Source organism: Bos javanicus, chromosome 10, assembly GCF_032452875.1.
Source record: "Bos javanicus breed banteng chromosome 10, ARS-OSU_banteng_1.0, whole genome shotgun sequence".
Classification (NCBI taxonomy): domain Eukaryota; kingdom Metazoa; phylum Chordata; class Mammalia; order Artiodactyla; family Bovidae; genus Bos; species Bos javanicus.
The window spans coordinates 17,758,733-17,774,744 of record NC_083877.1 but is presented as its reverse complement, the minus strand read 5'-3'; the positions used below and the strand labels follow the sequence as shown (position 1 = coordinate 17,774,744).

General features: G+C 38.5%; 1 protein-coding gene across 4 annotated transcripts in view; it reads right to left on the bottom strand.

Annotated features, from left to right (window-relative positions):
• The window catches only part of LRRC49 (leucine rich repeat containing 49), a 150,593-nt gene that overhangs the window by 110,549 nt on the left and 24,032 nt on the right, over positions 1-16,012 (bottom strand). For all 4 annotated transcript variants that reach the window (XM_061430233.1, XM_061430232.1, XM_061430235.1 and 1 more), the window contains one exon: positions 14,718-14,861. In XM_061430233.1, the coding sequence (XP_061286217.1) occupies positions 14,718-14,861 (144 nt within the window). The remainder of the gene's footprint in view (positions 1-14,717; positions 14,862-16,012) is intronic.

The following is a 16,012-nucleotide window of genomic DNA, read 5'->3' as shown; positions in this document are numbered from 1 at the left end:
CATACAGCAAGGAGAACAAAGATGACTGTAATAAAATTACAGCAGTTCTCATTTTGTTACCTATTCTGTGACACAAAAAAGTCAGTGTTAAAATATGTAGGGGTAATTATCTTCATTTTGAGAACTAAAAACAAAGCACTGAATAAGCTTGAAAAAAAAAAAAAGAAAAAAGTGTTCCTTTTTATAAAAAGGTTTGTAAATTCTAAAATGACTTACTATGGCCATCACTGTAATACAGACACATATTATATGAGGAATAATATGTGTAAGCCATCATATCAACAACTCAAGTCATATTTTTATATACCATGAAAAAAAGTCTATTACCTGCCTCTATTATCCAAAAGCAGTAATATCCATATTTACTTTTTACATTTATTTATGACATATTACCTGGCAATTATCAGTCAACCTAGCTGCAAGCTGCTCTTTCAGTCTGATTTATTTCTATACACTGTTGTAATCCCCTGAAAATAAAAAGGAACTGAAAACCAGACTAATAAGCAGGAAATGACACTCTGACTACAGAGATTTTCAGTCTTTATAATCTAAGAGAGCTAGATATAACCTCTATGAGGAGAAATAGAAAAAGCCTCAATTTCACAATCACAGGCCTTTCCACACTTGAATTTCTAGTTCAAATTTACATCACATGCTTGATCTAACAAAAAAGAAAGTGTTAGTCGCTCAGTTGTGTCTGATTCTTTGTGACCCCATGGACTGCAGCTCACCAGGGTCCTCTGCCCATGGGGTTCTCCAGACAAGAGTACTGGAATGGGTAGCCATTACCTTCTCTGGAGATCTTCCAGACAAGGGATGGAATCCAGCTCTCTTGCACTGCAGGCAGATTCTTTACCATTTGAGGCACCAGGGAAACCCAAGATTCCTCATAAAAAATGGCCCCTGACATTCTTACCCTTACCACTACAGGCAAAACTCACTAGAGAGACACAAACTCAAGTCAGACTGTATAGCGTGTGTGTGTGTGTGTGTGTGTGTGTGTGTGTGCACAAATGCACATGCACTCTCAGTCGCTCGGTTGCCAGTTGTGCCTTAGTCTCTGCAGCCCCGTGAACTGTAGACTGCCAGGCTCCTCGGTCCATGGAATTTTCCAGGCAACAATACTGGAGTGGGTTGTCATGCCCTACTCCAGGTGATCATTCGAATCCAGGGATCAAACCAGTGTCTCTTGCATCTACTGTATTGGCAGGTGGTTCTTTACCACTAGCGCTACTTGGGAAGCCTTACTGCATTTTCACAATGCAGATGATTAATGAAAAAAACTACTATGAGCAAGAGTAAGCATAAATTTTAGGCAATAAATGTAAAGAATTACCAAAAAACTAAGAAAATATAATAACTTGATAAAGACTATGGAATGTCTATGTTTAAAATTATTAGATAAATAAAATAAATCAAAACATGAGAAATTTGGCATTTATTTTTTGAAATTCATGCAGAACTTCTAGAAATAAAAAATTATGGTCATTATTAAAAATTCAATGGATGGACTGAAAATCAGATTAGACAAAACTAAAGAGAAGGTTAGTGAACTGGAAGAAACATTAAAGAAATAAAAATCATGCACAAATTTAGCAGAGAAAAGTAAGAATGATGGAAATTTTAAGAAACAAAGAATAGAACAAGAAGGTCCATACCACTGTCTAGCAGGTGCTGAAGAAGCAGAAAATGGAAGAGATCAATATTTGAAATATAAAGCCTCAGAATATTCCCGCCCCCATAATTAGTCAAAGAAATGAATCCACAGATTCATAAAACATAGATATTGGGTATGTTAATAAAATTATCATATTTAATAAAATCTAAGATATCTGATGATTATTTTATGTAAACCTGGTGAAAATAAACTTATGATTAACCAATAAAATATCACTTTGAATTTTTATTTCATTATTACCAAACGAGTTCTTTTAATTTACTTAACCATATTTTTTAAAACCAAATGTCATTTCTTTACACATAAAAATTAGGCAAAATAAATTTGTTAAATTAATGATCTCCCCAAATATCTCCATGTATAAAGCTAGAATAGTTAGACAGTATAGTCTTGGCATAATGGTAGACAAATAGATGGAACAGAATAGAAGGTTCAGAGAAAGACTCATTTGACTATAACTCAATTTTGAAAAAGAAACCAGTTTAATTAAATGGTGGAAAACAAGTCCATTTGAATAACGATGATGGAGAAAACAGACATTTCTATTTGGGAAAAATGAGTCATGACCCCTACATCTCACACCGTGTGTGTGTGTGTGTAGTCACTCAGTTGCATCCGACTCTCTGTGACCCCATGGACTATAACCCACCAGGCTCCTCTGTCCATGGGATTTCCCAAGCAAGAATACCTGAGTGGGCTGCCATCTCACACCATATACAAAACTTAATTAAAGGTGGATCACAGACCTAAAATGAAAGGTAAAAAGTATAAGCCTTCTGGAAGATAACAGAGGAGAACATATCTATGATATCTGGATAAGCAAAGACTTCCCAAACAAGACAAAAAAAGACACTAATGATAAAAAGAAAACAAATTGATAAACTGTATGTCACTAAGACTTAAAGTTTCTACAAGTTGAAAATATTGTTAAGAAAGCAAAAAGGAAGCCATGCAGAAAATGCATTCAATATATAAATGAAATAAAGGGCTGAATCTAGAATGAAGATCTACCATACTCACTGATAAAAACATAATATATATTTTTTTAATGGGCAAAAGACATGAACTGATACTTCACAAAAGGATATACCAGAATAGCTAATAGGTACCTATTGTCCATGAGTTATCATTTAGTCTAAATAACTGCAAGTAAAACTACAGTGAGACTGTAACACAGCTTTGTCAAAGGCAGTTATCTTCCTTTTAAGTATTTGACTGTTAATTAGCAAAATCGTGTGGAGTTAGAGTCATTGCTCCAATGAAAAGCGTATTTCACTAATATTAAATTTGTTTTTGCTATTCTATTTCCATGTTTTTTGGAATAATGTTTGATTTCAATTCTAAATTATGCTATAAAATTTTAAAATACATTTTGCAGAGTAATTAAACTCCACACATGTAATACCAACAACTGAAGTGGTAATAATATAAACAGTTATCAAAGTCAAATTCCCTGGGGGTTCTCAGTTCTTTAGCCAGATCCCCAGGTTGGGAAACCTGTTGTAGACCCTAGAACTTTTGCAACAGTGTGAGAACTTCTTTGTGTATAATTGTTCTCAAGTTTGTGGGTCACCTGCTCAGCAGCTCTATACTAGAGCTAATGATGGCCTCCTGAAAGCTAGTGGAGGTGATGGAATCCAGTTGAGCTATTTCAAATCCTAAAAGATGATGTTGTGAAAGTACTGCACTCAATACGCCAGCAAATTTGGAAAACTCTTCAGTGGCCACAGGACTGGAAAAGGTCAGTTTTCATTCCAATCCCAAAGAAAGGCAATGCCAAAGAATGTTCAAACTACCGCACAATTGCACTCATTTCACACGCTAGCAAAGTAATGCTCAATATTCTCCAAGCTAGGCTTCAACAGTACGTGAACCAAAAACTTCCAGATGTTCAAGCTGGATTTAGAAAAGGCAAAGGAACCAGAGACCAAATCGCCAACATCTGTTGTATCATAGAAAAAGCAAGAGAATTTAGACAAACATCTACTTCTGCTTCATTGACTATGCTCAAGCTTTTGATTGTGTGGATCACAACAAACTGTGGAAAATTCTTCAAGAGATGGGAATATCAGACCACCTGACCTGCCTCCTGAGAAACCTGTATGCAGGTCAAGAAGCACAGTTAGAACCGAACATGGAATAACAACTGGCTCCAAACTGGGAAAGGAGTACATCAACGCCGTGTATTGTCACCCTGCTTATTTAACTTATATGCACAGTCCATCATGTGAAATGCCGGGCCAGACAAAGCACAAGCTGGAATCAAGATTGCCAGGAGAAATATCAATAACTTCAGGTATGCAGATGACACCACCCTTATGACAGAAAGCAAAGAGCAATTAAAGAGCCTCTTGATGAAGGTGAAAGAGAAGAGTGAAAAAAGTTGGATTTAGAAAAGGCAAAGGAACCAGAGATCAAATTGCCAACATCCCCTGGATCATCAAAAAAGCAAGAGAGTTCCAGAAAACATCGACTTCTGCTTTATTCACTATGCCAAAGCCTTTGTGTGGATCACACCAAACTGTGGAAAATTCTTAAAGAGAAGGGAATACCAGACCATCTGATCTGCCTCCTGAGAAATCTGTATGCAGGTCAAGAAGCAACAGTTAGAACTGGACATGGGACGATAGACTGGTTCCAAATTGAGAAAGGAGTATGTCAAGGCTTCATATTGTCACCCTGCTTATTTAACTTATATGCAGAGTACATCATGAGAAACACTGGACTGGAAGAAGCACAAGCTGAAATTAAGATTTCTGGGAGAAATATCAATAACCTCATATATGCAGATGACACCACCCTTATGGCAGAAAGTGAAGAAGAACTAAAGAGCCTCTTGATGAAAGTGAAAGAGGAGAGTGAAAAAGTTGGCTTAAAACTAAACATGCAGAAAACGAAGATCATGGCATCTGGTCCCACCACTTCATGGCAAATAGGTGGGGAAACAGTGGAAACAGTGGCAGATTTTATTTTGGGGGGCTCCAAAATCACTGCAGATGGTGACTGTACCCGTGAAATTAAAAGACACTTGCTTCTTGGAAGAAAAGTTATGACATAGACAGCATATGAAAAAGCAGAGACATTACTTTGCCAACAAAGGTCTGTCTAATAAAAGCTATGGTTTTTCCAGTAGTCATGTATGGATGTGAGAGTTGGACTATAAAGAAAGCTGAGCTCAGAAGAATTGATGCTTTTGAACTGCAGTGTTGGAAAAGACCCTTGAGAGTCCCTCGGACTGCAAGGAGATCCAACCAGTCCATCCTAAAGGAAATCAGTCCTGAATATTCATTGGAAGAACTGATGCTGAAGCTGCAACTCCAATACTTTGGCCACCTGATGTGAAGAACTTACTTACTGGAAAAAACCCTGATGCTGGGAAAGATTGAAGGCAGAAGAAGAAGGGGATGACAGAGGATTAGATAGCTGGATGGCATCACTGACTCAATGGTCACGAGTTTGAGTAAACTCCGGGAGTTGGTGATGGACAGGGAGGCCTGGTGTGCTGTAGTCCATGAGGTGAGTCCATGAGGACATGACTGAGAGACTGAAGTGAACTGAACTGATGTAGATTGTAACATATATTCAGATTTCAGATTTGTTGAAATATAGAAAAATACATGCCTCAAATTGGTCAAATATAGTAGTTCCCTATCTATATAGATCATAGTGAGTCTGAAAGACTTCAAGAAGAAATCTTATAATCTTAAAACAAACAGAGGAAGTAAAAGACTACCAAGAAAAAGTGATTGATGACAGTTTAATTACAATAATAGAAAACTGAAGACAAGGGATATGCACTTCAAAACATCCAGGAGAAAAATAACTGTCAACCAAATCCAGAATCAGTCATGAGTAAAAGCAAAATAAACAAGTTACCAAACAGAAACTGAGAAAGCTTACTACCACCATAGCCATCTTAAAGGAACTTTATCTAAGTTATATACTTTGGGAAGAGTGGTAAAGCCAAACAAGTATGTGGCTGAATCCAAATAAACACTGACTAAAAACACAGCAATTAAAATATATAAATTGGATGGTTAAAAAAAAAAAGGAAATACTAGGCAACGAAAGCATGCAAAATGAGAGGGGTTTACTGGATTCAATGATTCTAAGGTCCTTTTAGGGACGTGTACTTGACTACAATTTAAGTCAACTGTGTAATTTAAAATGCAGTAGTAACCGTTAATGTAAAGAAGAACAGAGAAAACTCTATCAACTGGAAATCATACACAAGAAGAAAAACAGAAAGCTTGAAATAATATCAAATTGATGAATGGAAATGTATGTAATCACAATTAGTATAACAGACAAACATCTGATCAGAAGACAGATTCTCAGATTGTAAATTTAAAAATGAATTGTGCATGTGACCTACGCATATGAGGATATTTAATTTGCTAAAAGAAGATACTGCCAAGGGGAGAGGGAAGAACAAAAAGAATTTACTTTTCAAGAAAATGTGCTGGGACAACTAGTAATCCATATGAGAAAAAAAAATGAAATTGGATTTCAATGGCACATCACAAGCAAAAATCAATGCCAAATAGATGAAACACCCCCATGTGAAGAACAACTTTAAAACTCTTGCAAGACAACATAGAAAAATATCTTTATGTCCTCAGCCTATAAAAAAGGATTTTTCAAACAAAAAGAAGAAACAATAAAGGAAACTATTGATTTTTACTTCTGTTTCTCAAAGACAGCAGAAAGAAAAGAAATATTACTCATCAACAGGAAACTGCAGCCATGAAATTAAAAGATGCTTACTCCTTGGAAGGAAAGTTATGACCAACCTAGATAGCGTATTCAAAAGCAGAGACATTACTTTGCCAACAAAGGTCTGTCTAGTCAAGGCTATGGTTTTTCCAGTGGTCATGTATGGATGTGAGAGTTGGACTGTGAAGAAAGCTAAGTGCCGAAGAATTGATGCTTTTGAACTGTGGTGTTGGAGAAAACTCTTGAGAGTCCCTTGGACTGCAAGGAGATCCAACCAGTCCATTCTAAAGGAGATCAGCCCTGGGTGTTCTTTGGAAGGGATGATGCTGAAGCTGAAACTCCAGTACTTTGGGCACCTCATGCGAAGAGTTGACTCACTGGAAAAGACTCTGATGCTGGGAGGGATTGGGGGCAGGAGGAAAAGGGGATGACAGAGGATGAGATGGCTGGATGGCATCACCAACTCGATGGATGTGAGTTTGAGTGAACTCCGGGAGTTGGTGATGGACAGGGAGGCCTGGCGTGCTGCGATTCATGGGGTCGCAAAGAGTCGGACACGACTGAGCAACTGAACTGAACTGAATAGGAAAAAGAAAAAGATGTTATAACAGTGGGCAAAGGATAAGGCTATCTGCAGAACAAGCAATATCAGTATCAAAAATGGAAAAAAGATGATAGACATTCAATCCCACTAGAAATTCAAATTCAAATCTCAAAATAATACAATTTCATAGTTATAAGACTGGCAAAAATTAGAAGGTCAACATCTGACAACATCAAGTGTCAATAAAGTTGTGAAGTTAAAGAAATTCTCAGGGAATGCTGATGGAAATGTAATTTGGTACAACCACTTTGGGGGAAATGTGGCAGTAACTAATAGAGTGAAATGACGTGCATAGTCCTGGCACCAAGCAATGCTTCTCCCAAGTCATCATTTAGCATTATTTTTCAAAGGCAGATTACAACCAGTTTTTCATTAGTCAAGAAATCAACTCAGGGACTTCACAGGTAGCTCACTGGTAAAGAATTCTCTTGCAATGTAGAAGATGCAGGAGACACGGGTTCTATCCCTGTATTGGGAAGATCCCCTGGAGAAGGAAACAGCAACCCACTCCAGTATTCTTGCCTGGGAAATCCCATGGACAGAGGAGCCTGGTGGGTCACAGTCCATGGGGTCGCAAAGAGTCAGATACGACTGAGCATGCATGCACAATGTAAATTTTATTTATTAACATAGATTATGGCTAAAACTGTCTGAAAGCCACTGTCCAAGGGAAACTGTTATAATTATGCACAAAAAGATACATACAAAAATATTATTTCTTAACAATAAAAATTAGAAATATTATCCAAAAACAGAAGAATAAATATTTAATCATAATCATACAGTATGATATTATATAACAATGAAAATTAGTGAACTGGAGCGATAGGTATCAACACATATAAATCTCAAAGCATAATAAAAGTAACTTACAGAAGATATGTACTGTTTGATAAAACCATGTACAGAAGACTTAAAAGCATGCAAAATAATTACTTCATTGTTTAGGGATATATATGGGATTGTTTGGGAATATATATATACAGGAAACACAAACAGACATGCATAGAAATAAATACCAAATTCATAACTCTGACTACGTCTGCAAAGGAGGGAGGGACTGTGTTGGGGGAGGGCTACAGAGTAGGACTCAACTATATTTAAAAGGCTTTTATTTAAATTCATTGGTTGACACACAAATGTTGGTAATCTTATTTCCTATTCTTTGGGAAAGTTTGAAATGTTTCACAGTTCTTTTAAAGGGAAAGATGTACAAACTAAAAAGATATTTGCTTAGAAACTTACAAAATTTCCAAGAAAAAGATCAGAGAATTGAATACAACTATACTGTATTAAATAGTCCTTGATTTTTTATTGTATTAAATTCTTTTCTACACTGACATTATCAGTGAAGACAGTTTCTGATAAGATGGTAAAGTAGGTGATGCATTTATTTCATCTCCTTCCCAAGATTCAATGGGTGAAACAAACAAAATAAATAAAATGAGCAATTCCACAGAAAATGTTAAAAACAAAAGTTACTAATAGAGCAACACTTTTGATGAAATTTCAGGAAGCTGAAAAGCAGATGGATGTTATTGGAGATAATCTTGAACAAAGAAAACTGCAGCTCAGAACTGGCCGGAGAGATGCTGTACTGCAAACGTGGCAATTCTCTCCATGAGAATGCCAACTTCCACTCTCAGAGTCAGCACAAACAAAACACAGGCATGCACTATGAATAGCTATGACTAATCAAGTAGATGTATAATTAAAGATGTGTCTACTAAACAGCTAATCCTGGAACACCAACAAACCCACTGCCCACCCAGCCCACTCCCACTCCTACCATGCACACACACAATAATGTACAGAGCAGCTGGCCGAAGAAATCCTCAGCTACAGCCTCAGGATCTGTTTCTAACAAACAGAGACTCAAGGAAGGATGGAGAGCATGGGTGTTTTATCTATCAGTTCAGTCAGTCAGTTCAGTCGCTCAGTCGTGTCCGACTCTGCGACCCCATGAATCGCAGCACGCCAGGCCTCTCTGGCCATCACCAACTCCCAGAGTTCGCTCAAACTCATGTCCATCAAGTCGGTGATGACATCCAGCCATCTCATCCTCTGTCGTCCCCTTCTCCTCCTGCCCCCAATCCCTCCCAGCATCAGGGTCTTTTCCAATAAGTCAACTCTTCGCATGAGGTGGCCAAAATACTGGAGTTTCAGCTTCAGCATCAGTCCTTCCAACGAACAGCCAGGACTGATCTCCTTTAGAATGGACTGGTTGGATCTCCTTGCAGTCCAAGGGACTCTCAAGAGTCTTCTTCAACACCACAGTTCAGAAGCATCAATTCTTCAGCGCTCAGCCTTCTTCACAGTCCAACTCTCACATCCATACATGACCACAGGAAAAACCATACCCTTGACTAGACGAAACTTTGTTGGCAAAGTAATGTCTCTGCTTTTCAAAATGCTATCTAGGTTGGTCATAACTTTCCTTCCAAGGAGTAAGCATCTTTTAATTTCATGGCTGAAATCACCATCTGCAGTGATTTTGGAGCCCAGAAAAATAAAGTCTGACACTGTTTCCACTGTTTCTCCATCTATCTGCCATGAAGTGACGGGACCAGATGCCATGATCTTAGTTTTCTGAATGTTGAGCTTTAAGCCAACTTTTTCACTCTTCTCTTTCATCAAGAGGCTCTTTAGTTCTTCCTTACTTTCTGCCATAAGGGTGGTGTCATTTGCATATCTGAGGTTATTGATATTTCTCCAGGCAATCTTGATTCCAGCTTGTGCTTTTTCCAGTCCAGCGTTTCTCATGATGTACTCTGCATATAAGTTAAATAAGCAGTGTGACAATATACAGCCTTGACATACTACTTTTCCTATTTGGAACCAGTCTGTTGTTCCATGTCCAGTTCTAACTGTTGTTTCCTGACCTGCATACAGGATTCTCAAGAGGCAGGTCAAGTGGTCTGGTATTCCCATCTCTTTCAGAATTTTCCACAGTTTATTGTGATCCACACAAAGGCTTTGGCATAGTCAATAAAGCAGAATTAGATGTTTTTCTGGAACTCTCTTGCTTTTTCGATGATCCAGTGGATGTTGGCAATTTGATCTCTGGTTCCTCTGCCTTTTCTAAAACCAGCTTGAACATCTGGAAGTTCACGGTTCACATATTGCAGAAGCCTGGCTTGGACAATTTTGAGCATTACTTTACTAGCGTGTGAGATGAGTGCAATTGTGCGATAGTTTGAGCATTCTTTGGCATTGCCTTTCTTTGGGATTGGGATGAAAACTGACCTTTTCCAGTCCTGTGGCCACTGCTGAGTTTTCCAAATTTGCTGGCATATTGAGTGCAGCACTTTCACAGCATCATCTTTCAGGATTTGAAATAGCTCAACTGGAATTCCATCACTTCCACTAGCTTTGTTCGTAGTGATGCTTTCTAAGGCCCACTTGACTTCACATTCCAGGATGTCTGGCTCTAGGTGAGTGATCACACCATTGTGATTATCTGGGTTGTGAAGCTCCTTTTTGTACAGTTCTTCTGTGTATTCTTGCCACCTCTTCTTAATATCTTCTGCTTCTGTTGGGTCCATACCATTTCTGTCCTTTATTGTGCCCATCTTTGCATGAAATGTTCCCTTGGTATCTCTAATTTTCTTGAAGAGATCTCTAGTCTTTCCCATTCTGTTGTTTTCCTCTATTTCTTTGCATTGATCGCTGAGGAAGGTTTTCTTATCTCTGCTTGCTATTCTTTGGAACTCTGCATTCAGATGCTTATATCTTTCCTTTTCTCCTTTGCTTTTCGCTTCTCTTCTTTTCACAGCTATTTGTAAGGCCTTCTCAGACAGCCATTTTGCTTTTTTGCATTTCTTTTCCATGGGGATGGTCTTGATCCCTGTCTCCTGTACAATGTCACGAACCTCATTCCATAGTTCATCAGGCACACTGTCTATCAGATCTAGGCCCTTAAATCTATTTCTCACTTCCACTGTATAATCATAAGGGATTTGATTTAGGTCATACCTGAATGGCCTAGTGGTTTTCCCTACTTTCTTCAATTTAAGTCTGAATTTGGCAATAAGGAGTTCATGATCTGAGCCACAGTCAGCTCCCAGTCTTGTTTTTGCAGACTATATAGAGCTTCTCCATCTTTGGCTGCAAAGAATGTAATCAATCTGATTTAGGTGTTGACCATCTGGTGATGTCCATGTGTAGAGTCTTCTCTTGTGTTGTTGGAAGAGGGTGTTTGCTATGACCAGTGTGTTCTCTTTGCAAAACTCTGTTAGCCTTTGCCCTGCTTCATTCCATACTCCAAGGCCAAATTTGCCTGTTACCCCTGGTGTTTCTTGACTTCCTACTTTTGCATTCCAGTCCCCTATAATGAAAAGGACATCTTTTTTGGGTGTTAGTTCTAAAAGGTCTTCACAGAACCATTCAACTTCAGCTTCTTCAGCGTTACTGGTTGGGGCATAGGCTTGGATTACCATGGTATTGAATGGTTTGCCTTGGAAACGAACAGAGATCATTCTGTCATTTTTGAGATTGCATCCAAGTACTGCATTTCAGACTCTTTTGTTGACCATAATGGCTACTCCATTTCTTCTGAGGGATTTCTGCCCGCAGTAGTAGATATAATGGTCATCTGAGTTAAATTCACCCATTCCAGTCCATTTTAGTTTGCTGATTCCTAGAATGTCAACGTTCACTCTTGCCATCTCCTGTTTGACCACTTCCAATTTGCCTTGATTCATGGACCTGACATTCCAGGTTCCTATGCAATATTGCTCTTTACAGCATCGGACCTTGCTTCTATCACCAGTCACACCCACAGCTGGGTATTGTTTTTGCTTTGGTTCCATCCCTTCATTCTTTCTGGAGTTATTTCTCCACTGATCTCCAGTAGCATACTGGGCATCTATCAACCCAGGGAGTTCCCCTTTCAGTATCCTATCATTTTGCCTTTTCATAGTGTTCATGGGGTTCTCAAGGCAAGAATACTGAAGTGGTTTGCCATTCCCTTCTCCAGTGGATAAGTCAGAATGTGGTCCACTGGAGAAGGGAATGGCAAACCACTTCAGTGTTCTTGCCTTGAGAACCCCATGAACAGTTTTATCTATGGAGATGTTTAATAACTGCCACAGTAGAACCAGAAGGGGAAGAGGAATGGCAATTTCAGCTGGCACAAAAGATACTGAGGTCCTTCTTATTCCTCCTCCCTGCCATCACAAAGTAGTGTTTCTTATTTTGATAGTTACACAGTGAGCCTGCCTGTTGTCCACTCACTCTAAGGGGAAGTCTGCCAGTGTGTGGGATTCAGCAACTTACACAAATCTAGTGATCATTCTAGGGAGAGACTTATGGTTAAAAAAGACCTATTCAGCTGTAGAAGAGAGTCAGCCATGCCTTAACATGGTCCTTCATTTAAGAATTACCAGTCACTGAGGAAAATCAAAACCATGAGAAAAAACAAAGCAAAAAAAAAAATAATGTGATAACTGACCCTGGAGAAAAGAAGAGGTAGTTTAAAAAAAAGAGAGAGGGGGGGAAAAAAAGGAATCCTCAGATTTAAAGTCTCTTGGGCCTTCAGGAAAAGGATGCTTCAGAAAAGAAATAGAGTTGGAGAAGTTTATTTATTCTTACACATACACTCACAGTATTCAATAAATTAATACACATGATGCTTATACCATATACATAATATTTAAACCTTTTTCACTTTTAGAAATTAAAACAATTTCCTTTTCCATAAGATGCTTACTGCTGCCTAATCTATAACAGTAATGATTAGGTACTCAGTGGGAAATTCATTAAGCAATTTCCTGGATGTATATTACACATTTTCCAAATGAAGGACAAACTGTAGACAGAAATATGCTAAGGCCAACAGATTTCTATACCCCACTCTACCGAAGTGTTTGGATTCTTACCACACCCAATGTCCTGAGGACGGATTAAGTCCAGCCTGAACAGTTCCTCGAGACAGCAATGTAACAGATTAACTCAATATGGATGTCTCTTAAAATAAATAAGCCATTTCCAATATTTAAATCCAATCTGGGGAAAGGTTGGCAGAATTTAAAGGTTCTGGAATAAATCTATATCTTAGAAAAGGTTTTGAAATTATCTCAACCTCCTAGAAAATGTAAGCATTACTTGGCTCAGATTTTCTGGGGAAACTTCAAAATGAAACCAATCTGTCCAGTGAGGCCTAGAGATAAGGTATCAACTGTCCTCCAACTTTTTCAAGTGTACCACTTAAGTTTATGTAATTATTTACTAAGGAACTCGATGGGCTTACTTACTTACTAATGGGCTTCCCTCATAGCTCAGTTGGTAAATAATCTGCCTGCAATGTAAGAGACCTGGGTTTGATCCCTGGGTTGAGAAGATTCCCTGGAGAAGGAAATGGCAGCCCACTCTAGTATTCTTGCCTGGAGAATCCCATGGACAGAGGAGACCGGCAGGCTACAGTCCGTGGGGTTGCAGAAGTCGGACACTTAGTGACTAAACCAACCAACCAAGGAACTCAATGTCTTGAAAAAGTTAAGAATCAGATTGTGCCTTTAAGAGTGCTTAAGTGATATCCACAGAAAACCTAATGCAGTTTCTCTGTTGCATATAAACAACAGAAAACTTGCTAAAACTTAACAAGAAACTTTAACAGGAAACTTGTTAAAAAACAAATAGTGTTTTTATAAAGCCTTAGATGTCTTCTTGGCCTGTATCATGTCATATAACTGAAAGTCTTATTTCTAGAGCTCCTCACATATGCAAGTTCAACATACCTGAGCATTAAGCAGTTATTTAGCTGCTAAACATGAGTAAAACTATAAATCTAATGAAGTTCATCCTCAGAGTTTCAGAGTAGTCTCATGATGCCAGCTCTTTTCCTCCTGCTCACATGCCAGCTTTCTATCATATTTATATCTTTTTTTCAGAGTCAGCAAACCAAAAAGGACTGCAGAGATGATCTAGCCCAATGTCCTCATTTTAGAGAAAAGTAAACTGAATCTCATAGGTGAGGGACTTACCCAAGGTCACACAGTTACGGGATCTTCCCTATAGCTCAGATGGTAAAGAATCTGCCTGCAATGCAGGAGAACCAGGTTTGATTCCTGGGTCAGGAAGATAGAGAAGGGATTGGCAATCCACTCCAGTACTCTTGCCTGGAGAATCCCATGGACAGAGGAGCCTGGCAGTCTACAGGATGTGGGGTAGCAAAGAGTTGGACACAACTGAGCAACTAACACTACACTACTACACAAGTAGTGAGAGATGAAGCAGACCGGCACTGGGCCTCTGATGTCCTGTGCAACAGTGTTCTTTCCTCCATACCAAGCTGCCTTCGAAAAACTGCCAAGAATATGATATTTATGTGTCTTCAAAGCCCTCAGTCTCTCCTCACTGCGTCTTTTTCCTCTCTGTGCAGCAATCTGCCAACTTTCAGTCACCAATAACCGTCTTTCTTATTAATTCTATTTCTATAACAACACAGGAAAGGATTCAAAATTCATTTATCCATAGTTGATTCATTTACTGATAACACTCCTGCTCCTAATTTTACATTTATCTTTTAGAATGGAAAATAACATACCATTTCCCAAACCATAATATTATAAAGCTTAACAATTATATCCACAATTTAAATTCAGAAAAAAACTAAATTACCTTAGACTCTTACTTTACAGAAAGCAATGCTATAACATTTATTTCATTCCCTTAAAAGAAAGGCCAGAAATCACATATTGATTCCATTTTAATACTCACCACAAAAGTAATTTGATTGTGTCGCAGGTTAAGCTCAGTTAGTGAATCCAGCCCATTAAGATTATCAACGTGACTTAAAAAGTTCCTGGCAAGATTTAAAACTCTCAAATCACACAAATGATTGACATTTTCAATTTTGGTAATCTGTTAAAAAAATGAGGTAGGGATGATTAGCAGGCATAAATCTCAGAGGTACATGTTATAAAAATAAAAGACCCAGTCACTGGATTCTGTAACAAACATATTTATATGAAGACATTTCAAAATCTATTTCATGTTTCCTCTGTTATAGATATTATGAAGTTACTTAATTTGTGAAAATTAACTAAAGGAACACATCTTGTAATTTGACCATGGTAATTATTTGAAGTATATTTTACCAAATAATCAATAAGCACTCATTTGGGCATCTCCAAGCAACAGCTAGAACTGGACCTGGAACAACAGACTGGTTCCAAATAGGAAAAGAAGTACATCAAGGCTGTATATTGTCACCCTGCTTATTTAACTTATATGCAGAGTACATCATGAGAAACGCTGGGCTGGATGAAGCACAAGCTGGAATCAAGATTACCAGGAGAAATATCAGTAACCTCAGATATGCAGATGATACCACCCTTATGGCAGAAAGCAAAGAACTAAAGAGCCTCTTGATGAAAGTGAAAGAGAAGAGTGAAAAAGTTGGCTTAAAACTCAACATTCAGAAAACTAAGATCATGGCATCTAGCCCCACCACTTCATGGCAAATAGATGGTGAAACAGTGGAAATAGTGGCAGACTTTATTTTGGGGGACTCCAAAATCACTGCAGATGGTGACTGCAGCCATGAAATTAACAGTTGCTTACTCCTTGAACGAAAAGTTATGACCAACCTAGACAGCATAGAGACATTACTTTGCCAACAAAGGTCTGTCTAGTCAAAGCTATGGTTTTTCCAGTAGTGATGTATGGATGTGAGAGTTGGACTATAAAGAAAGCTGAGCACTGACGACTGATGCTTTTGAACTGTGGTGTTGGAGAAGACTCTTAAGAGTCCCTTGGACTGCACAGAGATCCAACCAGTCCATCCTAAAGGAAATTAGCCTGAGTGTTCATTGAAAGGACTGATGTTGAAGCTGAAACCCCAATACTTTGGCCATGTGATGCAAAGAACCGACTCACTGGAAAAGACCCTGATGCTGGGAAGGACTGAAGGCAGGAGGAGAAGGGGACAACAGAGGATGAGATGGTTGGATGGCATCACCGACTCAAAGGACATGAGTTTGAATAAACTCCAGGAGTTGGTGATGGACAGG